This window comes from Clavelina lepadiformis, chromosome 3 (assembly GCF_947623445.1).
Source record: "Clavelina lepadiformis chromosome 3, kaClaLepa1.1, whole genome shotgun sequence".
In the NCBI taxonomy this organism is placed as follows: domain Eukaryota; kingdom Metazoa; phylum Chordata; class Ascidiacea; order Aplousobranchia; family Clavelinidae; genus Clavelina; species Clavelina lepadiformis.
Window position 1 is genome coordinate 10,221,950 of NC_135242.1, and position 16,826 is coordinate 10,238,775.

The 16,826-nt window shown below is 36.0% G+C and overlaps 1 protein-coding gene and 1 pseudogene across 6 annotated transcripts in view; one reads left to right on the forward strand and one right to left on the reverse strand.

Moving 5' to 3' along the window:
- The window catches only part of LOC143448283 (angiopoietin-1-like), a 43,410-nt gene extending 26,742 nt beyond the window's left edge, over nucleotides 1-16,668 (reverse strand). For 5 of the 6 annotated variants that reach the window (XR_013114450.1, XR_013114449.1, XM_076947941.1 and 2 more), the window contains exons 1-4: nucleotides 16,307-16,668; nucleotides 10,073-10,192; nucleotides 9,839-9,982; nucleotides 3,450-3,573 (exon numbers count right to left, since the gene is read on the reverse strand). Coding sequence is in view for 4 of the 6 variants with exons in the window: in XM_076947941.1 (XP_076804056.1) it covers nucleotides 3,450-3,573; nucleotides 9,839-9,982; nucleotides 10,073-10,192; nucleotides 16,307-16,647 (729 nt within the window). In the remaining 2 variants the exon portion in view is untranslated. Of the gene's footprint in view, nucleotides 1-3,449; nucleotides 3,574-9,838; nucleotides 9,983-10,072; nucleotides 10,193-10,545; nucleotides 10,750-16,306 lie in introns of those variants that run through there. The other variant, XM_076947944.1, reaches the window with a different exon arrangement.
- LOC143449765 (zinc finger BED domain-containing protein 5-like) lies at nucleotides 5,371-7,036 on the forward strand (annotated as a pseudogene).
- Nucleotides 16,669-16,826: the final 158 nt, after the last annotated feature.

The window sequence follows — 16,826 nt, forward strand, 5'->3', positions numbered from 1 at the left end:
CAAATATTTTAGTGCTGCACATACAATTTGGATGCATGTTACAAGGTTCCACTGACACTTTTCTGAAATACAAAGCCCGACCAGGCTGCAGGCAAAAAATTTGTGAATTTATATGTACCAATAAGCTATGTAAATAGGATTTCACTGACTCCCAAGTAAGAGATCAACTCATTAGGGACTTGTATAACAAACAAGAGGTTACATGCTAAAGACACTTGATGATGTCAACAGACACACTTCTGCTTCGAAAGCTGCAATACAAGGCATTATGTCTAACTCAGATCAAAACCTTGGCTCTCTTACTCGAACTTGAAAAAAGTACAAATACAAACAAACAAACAAACAAACTGTCAGCCTTTACGTCATTGAACCATATTTTGATACTGCCGTGGGTGTGGATCCACCCAACTTCAACCTTTTTTAATCTCATGTGCAGCATAGAGCCAACAATGTCAAACAAGTAAAGGCTAAAACCACTTTGAAAAAATTTGATAAGGTAAATGCCTTAATCGGCTCTAGTAAGTCAATCTTACCAGAAAAAAATATTAATGCTTCCCTCAACCATATGTCAGCTATTCCCGACCAGCATTTTACTGCATCACTCACACAGCCAAGGCACTACATAAAAAATTTTGTCGCCATGCATTTCTGTCTGATGTGATGTAACTTGCAATAAGTTCTTAGATTGTGATAGCAAAAACTTTGCTGGCTGATAACGGCACACACGATTACTGGAATAATCAAACTCCGCTCCGCCCAGACTCTTAAAAGCAATGGTTAGAACCTTGAAACGTGACCTATAGTCAACTGGTAACCAATGGAGAGATAGAAAGGCAGGTTTGATGCTTGTGCAGTGGTATTTGGGACACATTGCAGTTGGGACATCACATGTTGCGGAATACCATGAAGTCGGGCACTGTATTAGTCAAGTACTGTATTGCAACCAGCACGTGAACAAGTATCTCATAGGATTTCACGGAGACATAACGACAATTCCTTCCAACGTTTCAAATGTAGTAGCGAGATGTAGCAATGCTGTCGACTTTTGAAATTTAGTCCGGATGTGATTTTCATTGAAACCACAATAACTGCACCTTTGTTTGACATAGTAGTTGAACAACTTGTGAGAGGTTTTCCTCAAGATATGAATCGCAAAGATCAACCTCTCCAGCCTCAGTTATTCTCACGGAAGTTTCTCCCCCAAGTGCATTAGTTTTGCAAGGCAGATATTGTTGTACCACTGAAACCATATTGGTCACGGGGATAATTGTAGACAATGGAATTTCTCTGAGCAAGGTCAAGAGACCAGGCTTGGTTGAATATTGCATCTTGTATCATTGCCTCTTCTCTGGTATTCTCCAAGAGTCTCAAACGAATAGCTGTGGACAATTTGCCAGCCACATAAGCATCTCGAACTACATCATTTCGATACAGTTTTATACTTGGAATCCTTTGCAAGTAATCATAACTTTTGTAGAAAAACAATATAGAAAAACTAGATGTGATTGGCCTAGTAGTTATCTACAAGTAGTAAGCAAGTGTTGAGCAAAAATGACGTTGCAGGGCTTCATGTATAGTGTCTCTCTCTGCAAAGCAGCCTCTATCTCATCAACTAATTCAAGATATGGTAACATTGAATTAGGGCATAAACCTTTAGCTCTAACATGCACATTCAACATTCTAAAGGAATTCATTTATCCAAACAAAATGCCAGCCTGGATACTCACTGGTGAGTATCCCTACACCAACCTGGGCAGATGAGAAACCATTAAATTGACACCAGAGTAGAGTTCTTTCATAAACTTGGTTTCCTTTTTCTATGCAGCTTGTGGGGGAGAATTTCGCTTACCTTTGGAATGAGCCCCATATATCCAGCTATTAAATCTTTTCCTGTAGCTTATTGCTGATAAGTAGTCTTAAACAAAGAAATGCATCAGGTAAAAAAAGAATGATGCAAAACGGCCTATGGTCCAAAAAGTTGGGTTCATGAGGAGGGGCCATGGCTCAATGTTGGGACAGACCTTACAACATCAAAGTTATTTTATACACAAACATCAAAAACCCTCCCAAGTTATACCAATTTCCTTCCCTAAAGACTTAAATTCCTCCCTTGGTGAGCCAGGTGGTTCCCATTGAGACTTACTGCCTTGGATAAATCTGGCCAGGTTCTGACCAAAACAACAGACTTATGAAACCTACAATCCAAATACCCAAACCAACTTTGTTAATTAATTCTCATCCTCCAGCAAACCTTAGCTTTAACAGTGATACTTCTACCTCGTCCTCACCATCTAGTCCAGAGTACGTAAATAACAGAACAACAGTGTCACAACCCAAAACACTTTGTACTTTATAAAACCTAAAAGACTTCTATCGATCTGGGCTGCTAGCGCAAGTACTTCTCATTTTACAACGACCCCTCATTCCGATCTCACCTTCTTGATCATAAAGATTTATGAGGCTCTAGTACAACAGTATCATCTTGGGTCTATAAGTATATATCTATATTTGTATATAAAGTGAGGACATCCACAAAATATTTGTCTGTCATTGGATTTCACACCTTGCATGGTTTACCTTGCAGACGTTATTACCAAACTGTGTATATACAATGCATTGGTTTGCAAAAAAGTGTTAAGAATTTCATCTTGTAGTTAACCTCTTTCATACAGTGCAAGGTAAGTGTCTGTCTTCACTTTCTTTTCTTGCCAGTTATTATTGTTACTGTGTCGATAATACTCTTATCTAAGCCTGTATTTTTATATACACATTTGTCAAACATTGTTACTGTTTACAGTATTGATGGTATGTCTACTTTTAGTAAAAGGAGATGATGAGTACTTGGGATTGTTATATTATGTTAATGTCATATGTGTAATGACTTTTGCTCTTATTTCGACAAGGGTTGTAAGTTTATAAAGTACCATATGTGATTGTTGAACTGATTATACCATGTGCTGGAACAACTTGCATATACAAGGAATTCAACAGTAAAGATCCTGGTCGAATATTAACTAAACAACTTGTAAGTTGTCTATTCAACTTACCATATAGCATTAGTTTCACAAGCAGGAAAGTCAGTTTCCATTTTCTGGGCTCAAAGAGTTTTAATTCATAACTAAGCCTGCATAACTAGGATTACTTCCACGTATGGAAGGTAAGGCATAGTACTTTATATGTTTTAGAATTGGTCATGAAAACGTAGTATGCAATCAAACAAAAAAATAAGTACTCCATTAAAACGCATAATATATCCAATATTACACATAAAATGATTCTTTTATACTCCAATAACTTAGTTTCATGTTTCTTAACTTTAACCATGCAATGCTTTACATTAAAATCTTAACTTTTAGTCACGATAATGCAAGTAATTGTAAAAATTTCTATGGCGATGAAACTCAATGATGTTACTATACTACTTATAATGCCATTCCCAAGAATAATACCTGCAATTCAGAAATAGCAGCTGAATTGTTCATGGAAGATTCCAAAACAATAAAATACTGAGAGTCCTGGCTTTCCTGGTGACTTTCAATTTGATCAATCTTTTGTTTTAGATCTGAGTTGTGGCTGCATGCAACATTTTCATAAAAATCACATACATTATATACAATTAATTAAATCTGTTAACAAACAGTGATGAGGTTACTGTGTAAAATTAATAATCCTATGGTTTCAGAGACACATTGTAAGCATCAACGTGAACATACCTTCGACAATGATTTAGATTTATAAAAATGTAGAAAGCTTTTTAACTCGAAATTTTTTAACTTGAAAAAGCTTTCTACATCCCAGCAAGTCCCCCGTTAAAAAGCATGTAAATTATTTCTCCCAAGTCCAAATTAATTAACTCTAAGTGTTTTTGGTGGTAGTTATTGCATAACGGTTCTCCACCTCAAAATTAGCCAGAAAACAAATTCATTATACCATATCAGCTATGGTGATTTGCTAATGTTGACCGCAAATTTTTTCAGCCCGAATCACCGGTGATCTCTAAAAAGATTAATTGAAAAACCTTAATTGGTGTTGAGAGCAAGTTTTAAAGACATAGTAGTATCTGTTTAGGAGCTTCAATCAATATTATAGACACTTTCTGGGTTACTGTTTACATTGCAACAGTTTTTCAATTTTTGAGTTTTTCATACTTAACAACAGCAATTGCTGATGCACATTGATTCGTTTTTACATTGCAAGTGTTTTTGGTATTGGATTGAAAATATTTCACTCAAGTGAGTAGCATATGAATTTTTCACACATTAAAGAAACAATATTGAAAAAGTGTAGCCTAGGTTTTAGCGTTATAGTGTTTGAAATCTACGCATTGAACTTGTTCCAATTGACGTCATGGTAGATCATCACTAATAATAATCAGCGTATCATGCGACATTAAATGCAAAAGAGTTTGCGTAGTACCTGCAGCGCATGTAAAGTAAAACTATTTTTGTAGTTACTGCTAGCCGATTGTTTTAAGCTTTGCTCTAAATTCAAAGAAACTTAAGCTTCTGTTATGCGCAAATAATACCACACTAACTTAAATGACGCATTTTACGTCGCATACTTGGCTGACCACATATTGTGATGCCAAATCGAACAAGGGCAGTGAGTAGGAATCCAAGTACTTCAAAATAGAAGCTAGGCAACATTTTTTCAATTTCTTTTCTATATTATACTGTGTAAAGAGCTTTACATGCTACTCACATGAGCGAAGTCTTTTAAAACGCTTTTAATTTAGAACAAAATCAAACTGGGTCGACAATTTCCATTGTTAAGCGTAGCCAATCAAAAAAATCTTGCCACCTAAAAAAATGGCAGCCATAACTCAGAGAAGGTTCTATTGTATGAGAAAGGTTACAAAACAAAAATATTTGTTTACAGATCAGTAAAAAGGCATTTAACTATTATTTCTCAGTCTCGTTTTCATCATCATTTGCCAACAATTTTGCCTGTTTTGGATAATCTAAGTAATTTAATCTGTTTCTTTAACTCTGAGTTATTGTGCTTCCACAGAGCTTTCACATTCAATGAGCAATATATTTGATTATGCCCAATAATGATAGATGGTAGGGTTTTGGTTACCCCTTGGTTTTAAATAAACCTTTTTGGTGGTTACATGCTAATGCATTCATTTAAGCATAAATCAAAAACTAAACGATATCACTCATGGAGAATCTAAAACATCTCTTTCTCTTTTTGAAACCCACTTCTTCCTCTCAAGGTCATGGGGACAGCAGTTTTAGGAGCTACCACAGCAGTTCTTCTTTGCTCGAATAGCTTCTTCACCTTCTTTGCTTGAATAGTTTCTTTAACCCCTTTGTTCTACGATAGGGTTCTTTTCTCACTATTTATCGCCACACCAAGGCATTTCCACCAACAAGCACTGGTAGCAGATGCCAGGACCGCGGATTTAAACAGTGTCCATTCCAACTCAATGTCCTCCGTGCTTTCTGAAAGTTCCTTAAACTTGGTTAACATGTTGCCAGCAAAAGTGTTTTGTACATCCTTGTCTGCGAAGGCTTCCAAATTGATTCTACAAGACCAGTTGGTTTTATAAAAGTTTGGGGGTACCAGAGGTTTCAAGTGATATGCATTATGCAGAGATATGCATATCAGGTGGTGATCGGTAGATAGCTCAGCTCCCCGTTTAACTGAAACGTCCAGCAAAGAAGAAAAAAGGTTGGCTGAAGCAATGAAAAAGTCAATCTACGACCGCTGATTTGCACTTTCCCTGTATTGCGACGTTGAATTTGGGGCATATAACCTGTATACAAAACAAGCTCTGTCCTTTTAACTTTAGCTTCAACATGCACACTCGACCTACTAACGGAATCCATTCATTTACACAATTTGCCAGTCAAGGACTTCTGAGTATCCCCATACCTGCCTGGGTAGAGATCGTTGGATTGACGTCACAGTAGTAGAGTTTCCATCCATCATCCAGCTGAACAGTTCCGTAACCAAGGCACTTTATTGAAGAAATCTCTACAATATCTAAGCGATGCTGTTTGGTTTCTTCCACTATTTCCTGCTACTAGACTAAGGACATTCCAGTTTCGAACTTTTAGCCTTTGACAAATTCATGAGCAAATACATGTAGAATCTCCAAGAGTTCGAGTACTCTGCGCTGTCGCCTCTCCAAACACGTAGTGAACACATTGGTGGGTTTTCGTTTGGCTCTTCCGAGGTTTCTGGCGTTTCTGGCTCTCCCGAGGTAATGCAACAAGGCGTCTGTTCGAACTGCGTGAAGAACTGCTTCAATTTTGCAAGGAGAAGAATCACGATTTTCAAACATACTTGGAGAGTAAAGAATTTATTTTGAGGTTGGCCTACTTAACAGATATTTTTGTAGTCCTAAACAACTTCAACCTGTGGTTGCAAGGGCCCAACCGAACTGTAACAGAATTCATCTCAAAGCTTGGAGCGTTTGTTCGGAAGCTGGACCTCTGGATTAAGAATGTTGAGAATAATAGCTACGGAATGTTCAAAGTCATGGATGCCCTCGAGAACAAACCTAATGATGATATTTCCAAAGAAATTGTCTGACATCTTTCACAACTCAAGACTGAATTGATGCATTACTTCCTGGACTTGGCATGCTGTGCTTACTCCACGAACTCGTTCTTCGTTGATCCAGCCGATGTGCCTGTGGGAACCGGGGAACAAGAGGAGCTAATAGACATTCAAGCTGATGAGACAGCTAAAGCGAAACACAAGGAATGTTGTCCTATAAACTTCTGGCTGAGTATGGTATTATAATACCCTACGCTAGCCAGTCATGCTGTTCCCCAGTTATTAATTCTGTCTACGTGGGAATGCGAGCAGGGGTTCTCTGCTATGGTGACTATCAAATCGAAGAAACAGAACCATCTTGTTGCGCCTGGACATGACTTTCGATGCACTGTCTGCAAAGTTATTCCTCGCATCGACCAACTGGTTGAGAAAAAACAACTTCATCCATCTCATTAAAATTGTGTTGTGGTTTTGTTAATTTCATCTTGAGGGTTTTAAGTATCCCATTCAATGGTATTCATTAAACATTTTGCCTATCATTTTTTATTTGTGAATTCTGGACTTTTGTCGGACCACCTACAATGTAGGTGGTACAAGAACGATGCATGAACCAAAAAATGGTACGCGAGTAGATAAAGTTTGGGAACCACTGGCTTAATTTGACGCTTGAAATCAAGGAAAGTTGGTTTCAGCAAAATCATACAAAGAAAAGCAACAACTGCTGACAGTCAAGCCAAATTCATGGAATGTCAAAAAAGCTGCTGAATTTTTTCAAGTATCTGAATATTTAGTAAGAGAATCTTAAAATTTTAAGTCGGCCAGTGATATATTAACAGTGCCAACATATTTCAGTAGAAACAGATTATTATTTATGTCAACGCTTGAAGTTGTTGCAGAATTTTACTAAAACAATGAGTACACTCGAGTTATGCCAGGAAATAAAAATTGTGTCGGTATGGTTTATATATGGTTTTAATGTTTACAAGCAAAACCGTTTAATTCTTTGTAACTTAAAAAAAAACTGTATTTTGAATTTCACGAACAACATCCACATATCAAAATTGGTTTTTGCAAATTCTGTGCCTTGTGCCCAAAGTGGTGTGTCAATGTTGCTCATAGTGGCACACATTCAGTCTGTGTGCATACAGCACCAGACCACCACCTTGCTTTGCAATGCTGTAAATCTAGATCAAAATTATAAAAATTTAATGTCTATTATTGTTTTGCAATATGGAAAATAAAATGTGCAAGATCCACACACACTCTCACATAGTTAAAAGTCAAGCTAAATATTTGTCAGATTGCAAGCAGAATTTAGATTTTAAAAATTGTATTGCTCTTTTAAATTTTTCAGAACGTTATCAGTGTGTAGTACAAGAAAAAGTGAAGTCATTTCATCGGAATCAAAGTCAATACACCATACACCAAGTCGCATTGTATCACAAGAAATCTGAAAATGTCTTGTTCAAAAATCCTTGTGCTTTATTGACGATTATCTGTGTCATGACACCGCTTTTGTTTACAAAATTTTGCAACAAATTACAACTTTTGTACATAACAAATTGAGTGAAGAAATAAAGAAAATAGAATACTTCTCTGATGGTTGTGCAGCTCAGTATAAGAATTATGAAAATCTGCTTAATCTCTGCTATCACAAAACTGATTTAGGAATTTATTGTTCTTGGAGTTTTGGAGAGTTGAATTGATTCGATAAGATTTAACTGGATGGTATGCTCAAGGCTCCACTGTTCACGGCACAAGATTATTTCACGATTTTCTACCACGGTCTTCAAATAGCATTGAATTCAAAAGAATTCGTGACGATATAGAATTCAGTGGAGAACATAAATTCTTTCATGTTACATCTCCTTGTTCTTTTAAAGTTTGTGATTATGTTGCATGTATGTATGATTCAAATTGGTGGTTTGGTATAGTCGGTTAAATTTTCAAGGGGTGATGTTAGCATTCCGTTTATGGCACCTCATGGTCCCTCCCAATACTTTTATTGGCCAATTCTGCTGTGTTCCTTCTGATCATATTTTGTGTACCTTTACCTCCTACTCCTGCAACAGTATTTGGACGAAACTAACGAATTGATCATGACATACAGAAAATTCTACACTCTTTCAGTGAAATGGTGCAGAAAAGACTCTCTATCTGAAAGACATGATGTTTTGAACATAATGATGTGGTACAGTACATGTTACTTCCTTTCAAAGGTTTCTTTGTTTCTTGTGCATAATTAGAAATTACGCTGCATTAATATTAGGGGTACCAAAATGTGTAGCATACTCTCATACTGGTTTTGCTTGGTCAAGGTTACAAGTAAAAAAATTGTAGCAATTCAAAAATATGTTAAGTTGAGGTTTGTATTTCGATTTCCAGATATATATTCCTCCTCAATCTCCATTGTATGCTTGTAGTTACCGTAATTTTTATCTCTTTTGAGTGAGTATGAGAATGAGTAGTACAGTAAAAGGACTATAAAATGACTCAAACAAGGAAGTTAGAGAGCTGAGGAGGTAAGTTTTCCAAATATATATGCAGCAAATATATACCGGTACATACTGCTAACAGTAAGTTTATCAAAGTGCTCAGCTAATTACATTTACCAATTATATTTCATTTCTTCATTCTAGTTTAACAAAATTTGTAGCGATCTTTGAAGCTTCATATCTTATTTTTAACAAAACTTACGTCAACCAAACTTAGTAAATTTTAGAATGAAAATTGTTTTATTCAAACACAAAAAAATTTTTTTTGGAACTTTTTGCCAACACCTCGAAATATTGCCCCAAAGTCGGGACATTAAAAAATGTGAGAACAATTTTCAAACCCTTATTTCTCATCTAAATCTTTGTTTTGTCATAATTTTAACCTCAAAAATTTTTTGGGTTCAAAAATTGTAAAAATCGTTCAAGGTAAAGAGTTACAACCAAACAATGAAGACGTAAAGTAAAAAAATGGTTGTACTCACCACCTAAAAATCCTACTAGTGGCCATAATTTCAAAATACTGTATCTCGGCCACTGGTGAAGGTATTGCAAAGTTTTTTTTTGCTATGTTTATATTTATCTCTATCACATATACCAAATCAAACAAAATCTCTTTCCAGTGGTTACAAGAAGTCTTTTATTATATAAATGGAATGACCCTGTTGCGATTTGAACTATTTTTTTTATTCCTTGAGACTCCTTACTCATGAATTAGGTGGACCTAACATAAAAATACATGACAAGTGACGTTGAATAACCGAATGAAATGACTCTTAGTTTGAAAACTACTGCTCTAACAACCATACAGTTAAACAATCATCATGAAAATTCACCTATACCGATCAATACTATGCCGATGAAGTATGTTTTTCATGTTAGTAAGATTCTTTTCCATTGCTTCCCACAAATTATGCAATTTACCAATTTCGGTTTCAATTCCAAAGAGGTCGCGCCATATCCGCCTGATTTCAGCACGGCTACAGAATAGGAAGTGTCATTAATACAAGCTGGAAAAACACATTTATGCAGAAAGTTATATGCCACAAAACATTTACTTATTACATTACCTTCGTTGTTTATATTTATTATATGTGCTCCTCAAGTTATTGATAGATTCTTGAATTGTTGGAATATAAACTAACATTCTATCAAGCTGTGTAGAAGTTGAAGAATGATTTCGACTCTTGCTGTAAATTTCATTACAAAAGATTAAGGCAGAGTAATTTATAAAGTCATGCAAATACAAACTGACACAACAATAGGCTTTGCATAAATTACTATGTATCTTTTTTATGTAGTGATAGTACGAAAAAAAATACTCAAAAATCTCGCATGATGTTTTCTGAAATTTTGCACCTTTAGGAAGTGGTGGGATTTAAATTTTTTAACATCCGGTTCTCTCACTAGCAGAATGCTGTATTGATATGTGGCCGATACACACATAGGCCTATACATACGCTTGTTAACAACCGGTTCGCGGAGGTCATCAAAATTCCAAGTACCAGTTCGCATGAATTGGAGGAATTCATATGCAACTCACCTGAGCTAAATCTTTACGTTCCAATGGCCAGAATGTTTGTAATTTAAAAAATAATCAAGGTGGATTGACAATTTCCATTGTTAAATATACTTTAGGCCAGTGGTCTTCAACCTTTTTTGTGAAATTACCCCTTTTTCGGAGTTCTGGGTCAAAGTTGCCCCTATGATTATTTTTCTACAAATGTATTTGCTTCTTGCTATGTACAATATGCTTGGAAATTATCCCAAAAAAGAAAGAACAATCATAAACAAAGCAAGTATGACCTTATGCAATAATAGCGTGGTAAATAACACATACATAATTATAAAATCATAACTTGGAAGGCAAGGATAACAGCGTCTTCCACCCATTTAAAGACTAAAATCCCCCCCAACTTCAAAAATTGTCGCAATTGCCCCTTTGACAGACAATATTGCCCCCTGGGGGGCGACATCGCCCCCATTGAATAACCCTGCTCTAGGCGATTAAAAAATCTTGTCACCTAAAAAAGATGGCGGCAGTAACTTGGAAAGGGTCTATTGCTTCTTGGAACCACTTCTACATTGTTTTCTTGTTCACGTTTTCACGAGGAACATTTCATCAAGAAATTTTTATGATTCGATCTCCAAAATTTACTTCAAAGTAAAGAACAGCAGTGACTGTCACATGCCAAAAAGGAATCCACAAGATTTACTATTGGATTTTAAAGAATAGGTTTCTAAAAACTTCTGCAAAGTTTCAAACAGTGAAGCACACGAAATTGCCTGAAATGACCTCACATGCGAGCTTGACCTGAAGTAACCATATAACCCACACTTGATATGTACGATAAACAGTGCTCAGGTCATTATTCTGTAAGTCACTGCGACTGTTTCAATATAATAATGTCCTTTACGAAAAGATTAAGACAGAATGTTATCATTTAATTTAATTATGAATCATGACGTTTTGAATTATCTCACTTGGTTTAGTTTTCGACCTTTTTAAATGATCGTTTCAAGATAAACAATCCTTCGTCTTTGGGGAGTTCTGATGAAATTTCCTCTTACACAATGCTGCTAAGTGTTGCATTGTCATATTGCAAAAGAATTCCCGATAAAAGACAAACACAATGTAATGCATAACGGTAATGGAAGACCACACGCTTACGTACGTGTAGAAATATATCGGACTTGGGTGACGTCACTGTGCAGCTTTACAATTTGCAACTGTTCCAAATTAATACGTCATTAAAAGTGAAATAAATATAGCCTATGCGATGCTAAAAGTCGTATTTTTCCACACGGTTACCGGTATTTGGTTAATTATGCTATTACGTATGTCAGTGCAATTTACTTGACTTGCGACTTTGGCTTACTGCCAAATATTGATTGACAGGTGATGGATACATGTGCAAAATTTTATTTGTCGACCGCTTAGTTTGCTCGATGTTGTCAGCCCTAATGCCAACCACCTGCAAATTAAAGCTGTCGTCTCTCTAGTCTCTAGTTTCATGAGATATTAAGAAAAACGATTTCTGAAATTAAACACGTCTTCAGCGTTTGTTTTGCCATAGTTGCTTCGGATGCATTTAATATTACATGGAACGTTTTAGCATTGCCAACAAATGTGAAGTTCTACAGCAAACATTTGGATGACGTTCAAATAGCGGAAAACATTTGTGTTGTATAATAATATATATGACGCAAAACTTTTGTCGCAAGAACGTTAGGTGACACATAAGCCAGGTAAACGTTAAAACATACTTAAACGCCGAGACCACCGAAAGATCCCATAATCGGGAAAATAGGTAACAATGACTCGATTAAACAGTCAACAACTCCGTATCAACAACTGCAACGTGCAACTTGCTTTGTTGAAAGTAAAAACCTAGGAAATTTTCTTTCAATGCCAAATTTTTTAACTTCACGCCGATTTGTAAAAAATGAACAAAGAAAAGCAGGTTGTATAAATGCCAATTTATAATAAATAAAGAACTGAGGCTTCAGTGCATGCCAAAATTTGCGTCTTTGCACATACGATTTCTCGTCGAAATATACTGTACTTTCCAGTCATGACCTTGGTCATAGTTTTATAACAATGATGTCTAGACGCTGAAGCTTTCATAGTGCTGTACTCAATATTGCAATGCTTAGATCTGGTAGTGAGTCACAAACAAAAAATGCGATGAACGAAACCGAATAAAAACAAGAAAACGTCTATGCCCCCCCCCAAGATTGGATTGACTTGAATATTTTTCCGTAGAAGAGTAATTGCTAAATTGAAAAAGGGTAAATTTACAACTATTATATGTTTAACTACTGTGTAGTTGCTTGTTTTATCTGGCCGAACGATTGCATTTTTCAACGTCATGGAAGATTTGATTCTGCGAAATTCATTGAAAACTGTTGGTTCGAATAAAGGGAGGATACACAAATACGATAAGCCTAAGTTTGTCAGCTGGAAGATGAAAGTTTCATGGTTATTTATTTAAACTGCTGAGAATAGCTTTGCTTTAATCTGGTTAGACTGGATGCTTGCTCTGTGGTAAAAAAATTATAACGAAGCAATTATGAACGGTTTGTCAGACTAACTCAGGGGTGTCCAACCTTTTTGGCCAAAGGGCCACATGCGATTTACGAATCATTGCGCGGGCCACTTGAGTGTTTACTTCTAATTTCTAATTAAAACCCTCACACCAAAATTCTAATCTTAGAAATACGTATTATCCTCTTTTACAATTATAAGAATAATAAACATACCAAGATATAGTAAATTCAATAAAGCTTTTACTACACGTCGACATTTCAATGTGAAGTTTAGCACTGTTTTTCTATAACAAGTTTGGCAATATTCGGTGAGATGGACGATGTAGCAATGCGAAGCGAGTTTTCCATATGGCTGTCAGAAATTAGTAAACAAACAATAAGTGCCAATTTCTCGGAATGTAAGTTCGCCATAAATTACGTAGGCGATTCAGTTGATAATACAAGTCATTTCGACAAATACCGCGCGGGCCACTCAGAACCTTCCCGCGGGCCACGGGTTGGACACCCCTGGACTAACTCAAAAGTATACCTGCTCCACTTGTACATTCAAAAATTTGCTAACTTCATGGGAGATTTTTAATCAGCACGTTACTTTGTCTTTATTACAAAGCTGTAATTTGCTGTATGCTCTTAGTCCATTCTGCATGTGTTTAATTCTTTTTAACCGATTTATTTGTCTTTTTCCTGCAAGGATGAAGAAATCCCCCATCCCACAGGTATCCAACCAGTCTTCGATTTTTTATTACTATCATTTTATTAATGTAACTATTTTTTTGCTTGGATTGGATTGTTACATTTCAATAGCAATATGACGCGACGATGCTTGTATAACGTATAAATACTGTTATCGATTTTTTAACTGATTGCCACAGTTTACGCAAAAAAGATTTCACAGTTCGAAAAAGAAATGTTTTTCCACGTTAGAAACGTTTTAACCAGCGCGATTAACCAAAGTTGCGTTCAGTAATCGTTAATATTCAACAAATTTCTGGTTGTAGCACGCCTGTACCAAACCGTACATGACTTATCCTTCACCATTAACAATTGCCAGCCCATTAGCTTTTATCTCTATCGTTAATAATATCGTTTTATTTCTATGGTAATAACACATGACCCATGACCCATGACATTGTTTCAAATATTATAGATTGAGCTACTTACACTGTACCGTTAAGTCATCTACCGGCTGGCTGCAGTGTTATACGCCACTAACATCTGTTATACGCGAACCAGTACTGGCCTTGCGATAGTGAAGATAATGTTCCATACCCAGTGGCGTTTCCGTTGCAATTCCCTTGAGGAAGGCACGAACGACATTTGCTCCTGTTCAGCAGACCTGGTGGACCATGTTTTACTGTGAATGTGGTCTACATGCTGAGCGGGCTGCAAATAATATCTCCGAGGGCCTCGACTTTGATACCACAAGCCTATAAATGATCACATACCATTTTTCTGGTAAGGCTTTTTTTAAATTTTGTGATACGTACTTCTTGCAAATCCTATGCTGGTTACGTGTTTTGGAACGTTGGAATTGTGTTTGTTAGCGAGCAAATCCACTCAGCGAATAATTCAAATAGTTTATCTACATCAAACACTTTCTCGGGAATAATCTTTAACGATTTAACTATTTTGGCTAGCCTACAAATTGGAGCTAAAATCTGGTAATTTTATGTAATATAGCGGAGTTGTTACTCAGGTTGTTATTATTACAGTTACTATCCAGGTAACACTTCATTATTCTTGTAATTTGTTTACAAATTCGAAGAAATTATTTCCCTATTATAACCCCTGTGGAACCATTAAAGCTAACGAAATCCCTCTAAATATTTTGCAGGATACTAGGGTTCTGCAGAACCCCTGCTGAAGAGTGCTGGATTAAAGCCCTGACTATTGGAAATAAAGTTTAACTAATACTGCTAGCTTGCGGTCAACGTTGTGTATCGATCAAAGATTCGCAGAAGTTTTTAAAAATGTTGACCATTAAATCAATATTATTCTTCTCTGCTATTATCAATATTACAATATCAATATCAACTATATCAATATTACATTTTTATCTTTACGCAATTGTGTTAACTTTTTATTGCCATGAAGTCAGCCCAATTTCCCGTCGAGTGAATAATACTTAAATAACTATAAAACCATGAACCGTTTTTTGCCGAATTAAACCGCACGTATTGTAGTATGAACGTGACCGTCGATGACGTAATGAAAATAACACGTTTTGGTGTGAAGACTACACTTCAACATATAGTATGCAGATCGCCTAGAGACCAAAACGAGACCTACCTATGTATAGTTTATTGTAACGGCAATTTTATTTATTGATGTTTATAATATAGCCAAGAAATACTTCAAGAAACAAGTTATAGAAAATCGCAGCGGTTTCTTTCCTTGAAATTAAAACTCATTGTATAATAGTTGAAGGTTTTAATTTTAATATAAATAGTTTTAATTACCGCACTGCATCAGCGTGCAAAGTTAACTGTAACATTTATTTTTTCGTTTGTTTTATTGTTATTTGCACATTGGGTTTAGTGGCAATTTTAGTGGTTTAGCTAACAATTGATCGTCTTTATCATGTGTTAACATCATTCTTGCACGTTTTAAACCTTTGGGCTTTGCTGCTTTTTCCCGTCTTTGTCTGCTGGCTGAACTGTGATGTTTCTACGTTATAATGGTTTGTATTTTATTTTTCGTTCCCCCACTGACGATGACAAAAAATAAACGTTACGATATAACGGCAACAGCCCCGCTGAAATGTAAGAAACTTCCTTTTTTGTACTAGTACACTTGTTTTTTGAAGCGGCCTTAAATGCACAAGTTATAAAATGGCTTAGTTTTATTCAAAAACTTGTATTGTTTTCGTCACTTTTTTATGGCGGTCTTTTTGCTGTTGCTGAAAAAAGCAAATTCAGCATTTGCTTTCGAATTTTACAGAAAAAATTAAATTTTTTCATTTTAATTAATGTGAGAATGTTACGTTAATAATGAAGCACACTTTCATTAACATTCATTTCAGTATAGTAGCATCCATGTTTACGAAACTTCAGGTCAATCTACTATACGCTTTTAGCAAAGTATTTGACAAAAACAAAAATTTTATGCTTATTTTTAATTCAGCGTAAACCTGTTATACAGTGACAATGTCCAACTACCTGTAATAGCATTGCTATGCATATGTTTAGCGTCGATAGATAGAATTCTGTTTACATGGCAATATACTATAACAATCTAAAGGTGCTTCATCTTACCTGCGCGACGCTTTAAATGCACTGAATTTAGGCTTTCGTCGAGCTGTGAAAGAGCGATCAAGCCCAACGCCATTATTTCTTGTTCTAGATGATATTGCCCTGCCTGGTGTGATCCTCTTTTGTCGAAGGCGAAGTGGTGTGACGTAATACGAATTGCGCAGTTGACGATAACTTCGATGGTTTCCTCCCACCGAGGCAAGAGCAAGGTTCGAATAAGGGTGAGCCCGTGTACGACTGTACCTAGCGCTTGGCTTTATTTCCTTTGATTGAATGCAGGTGTTATTTTGGCAACCAAAGTACAAATACACCAAGCAGATAAAAAGACTAGAATAGTACATCATTTTCCTGTAAAGCTCCTTTTTTACCTTGTAACAAAGTAAACGACGGGTTAATTTAATTTTTACAAATCACAATGAGAAAATCCAGCATGTACAGTATTGCATTGCAAATGTATACCTTACTAGTTGTAACAATAAGTACTGTAGTCGTAACGCACACATACTGTACTTCAAACATTTAC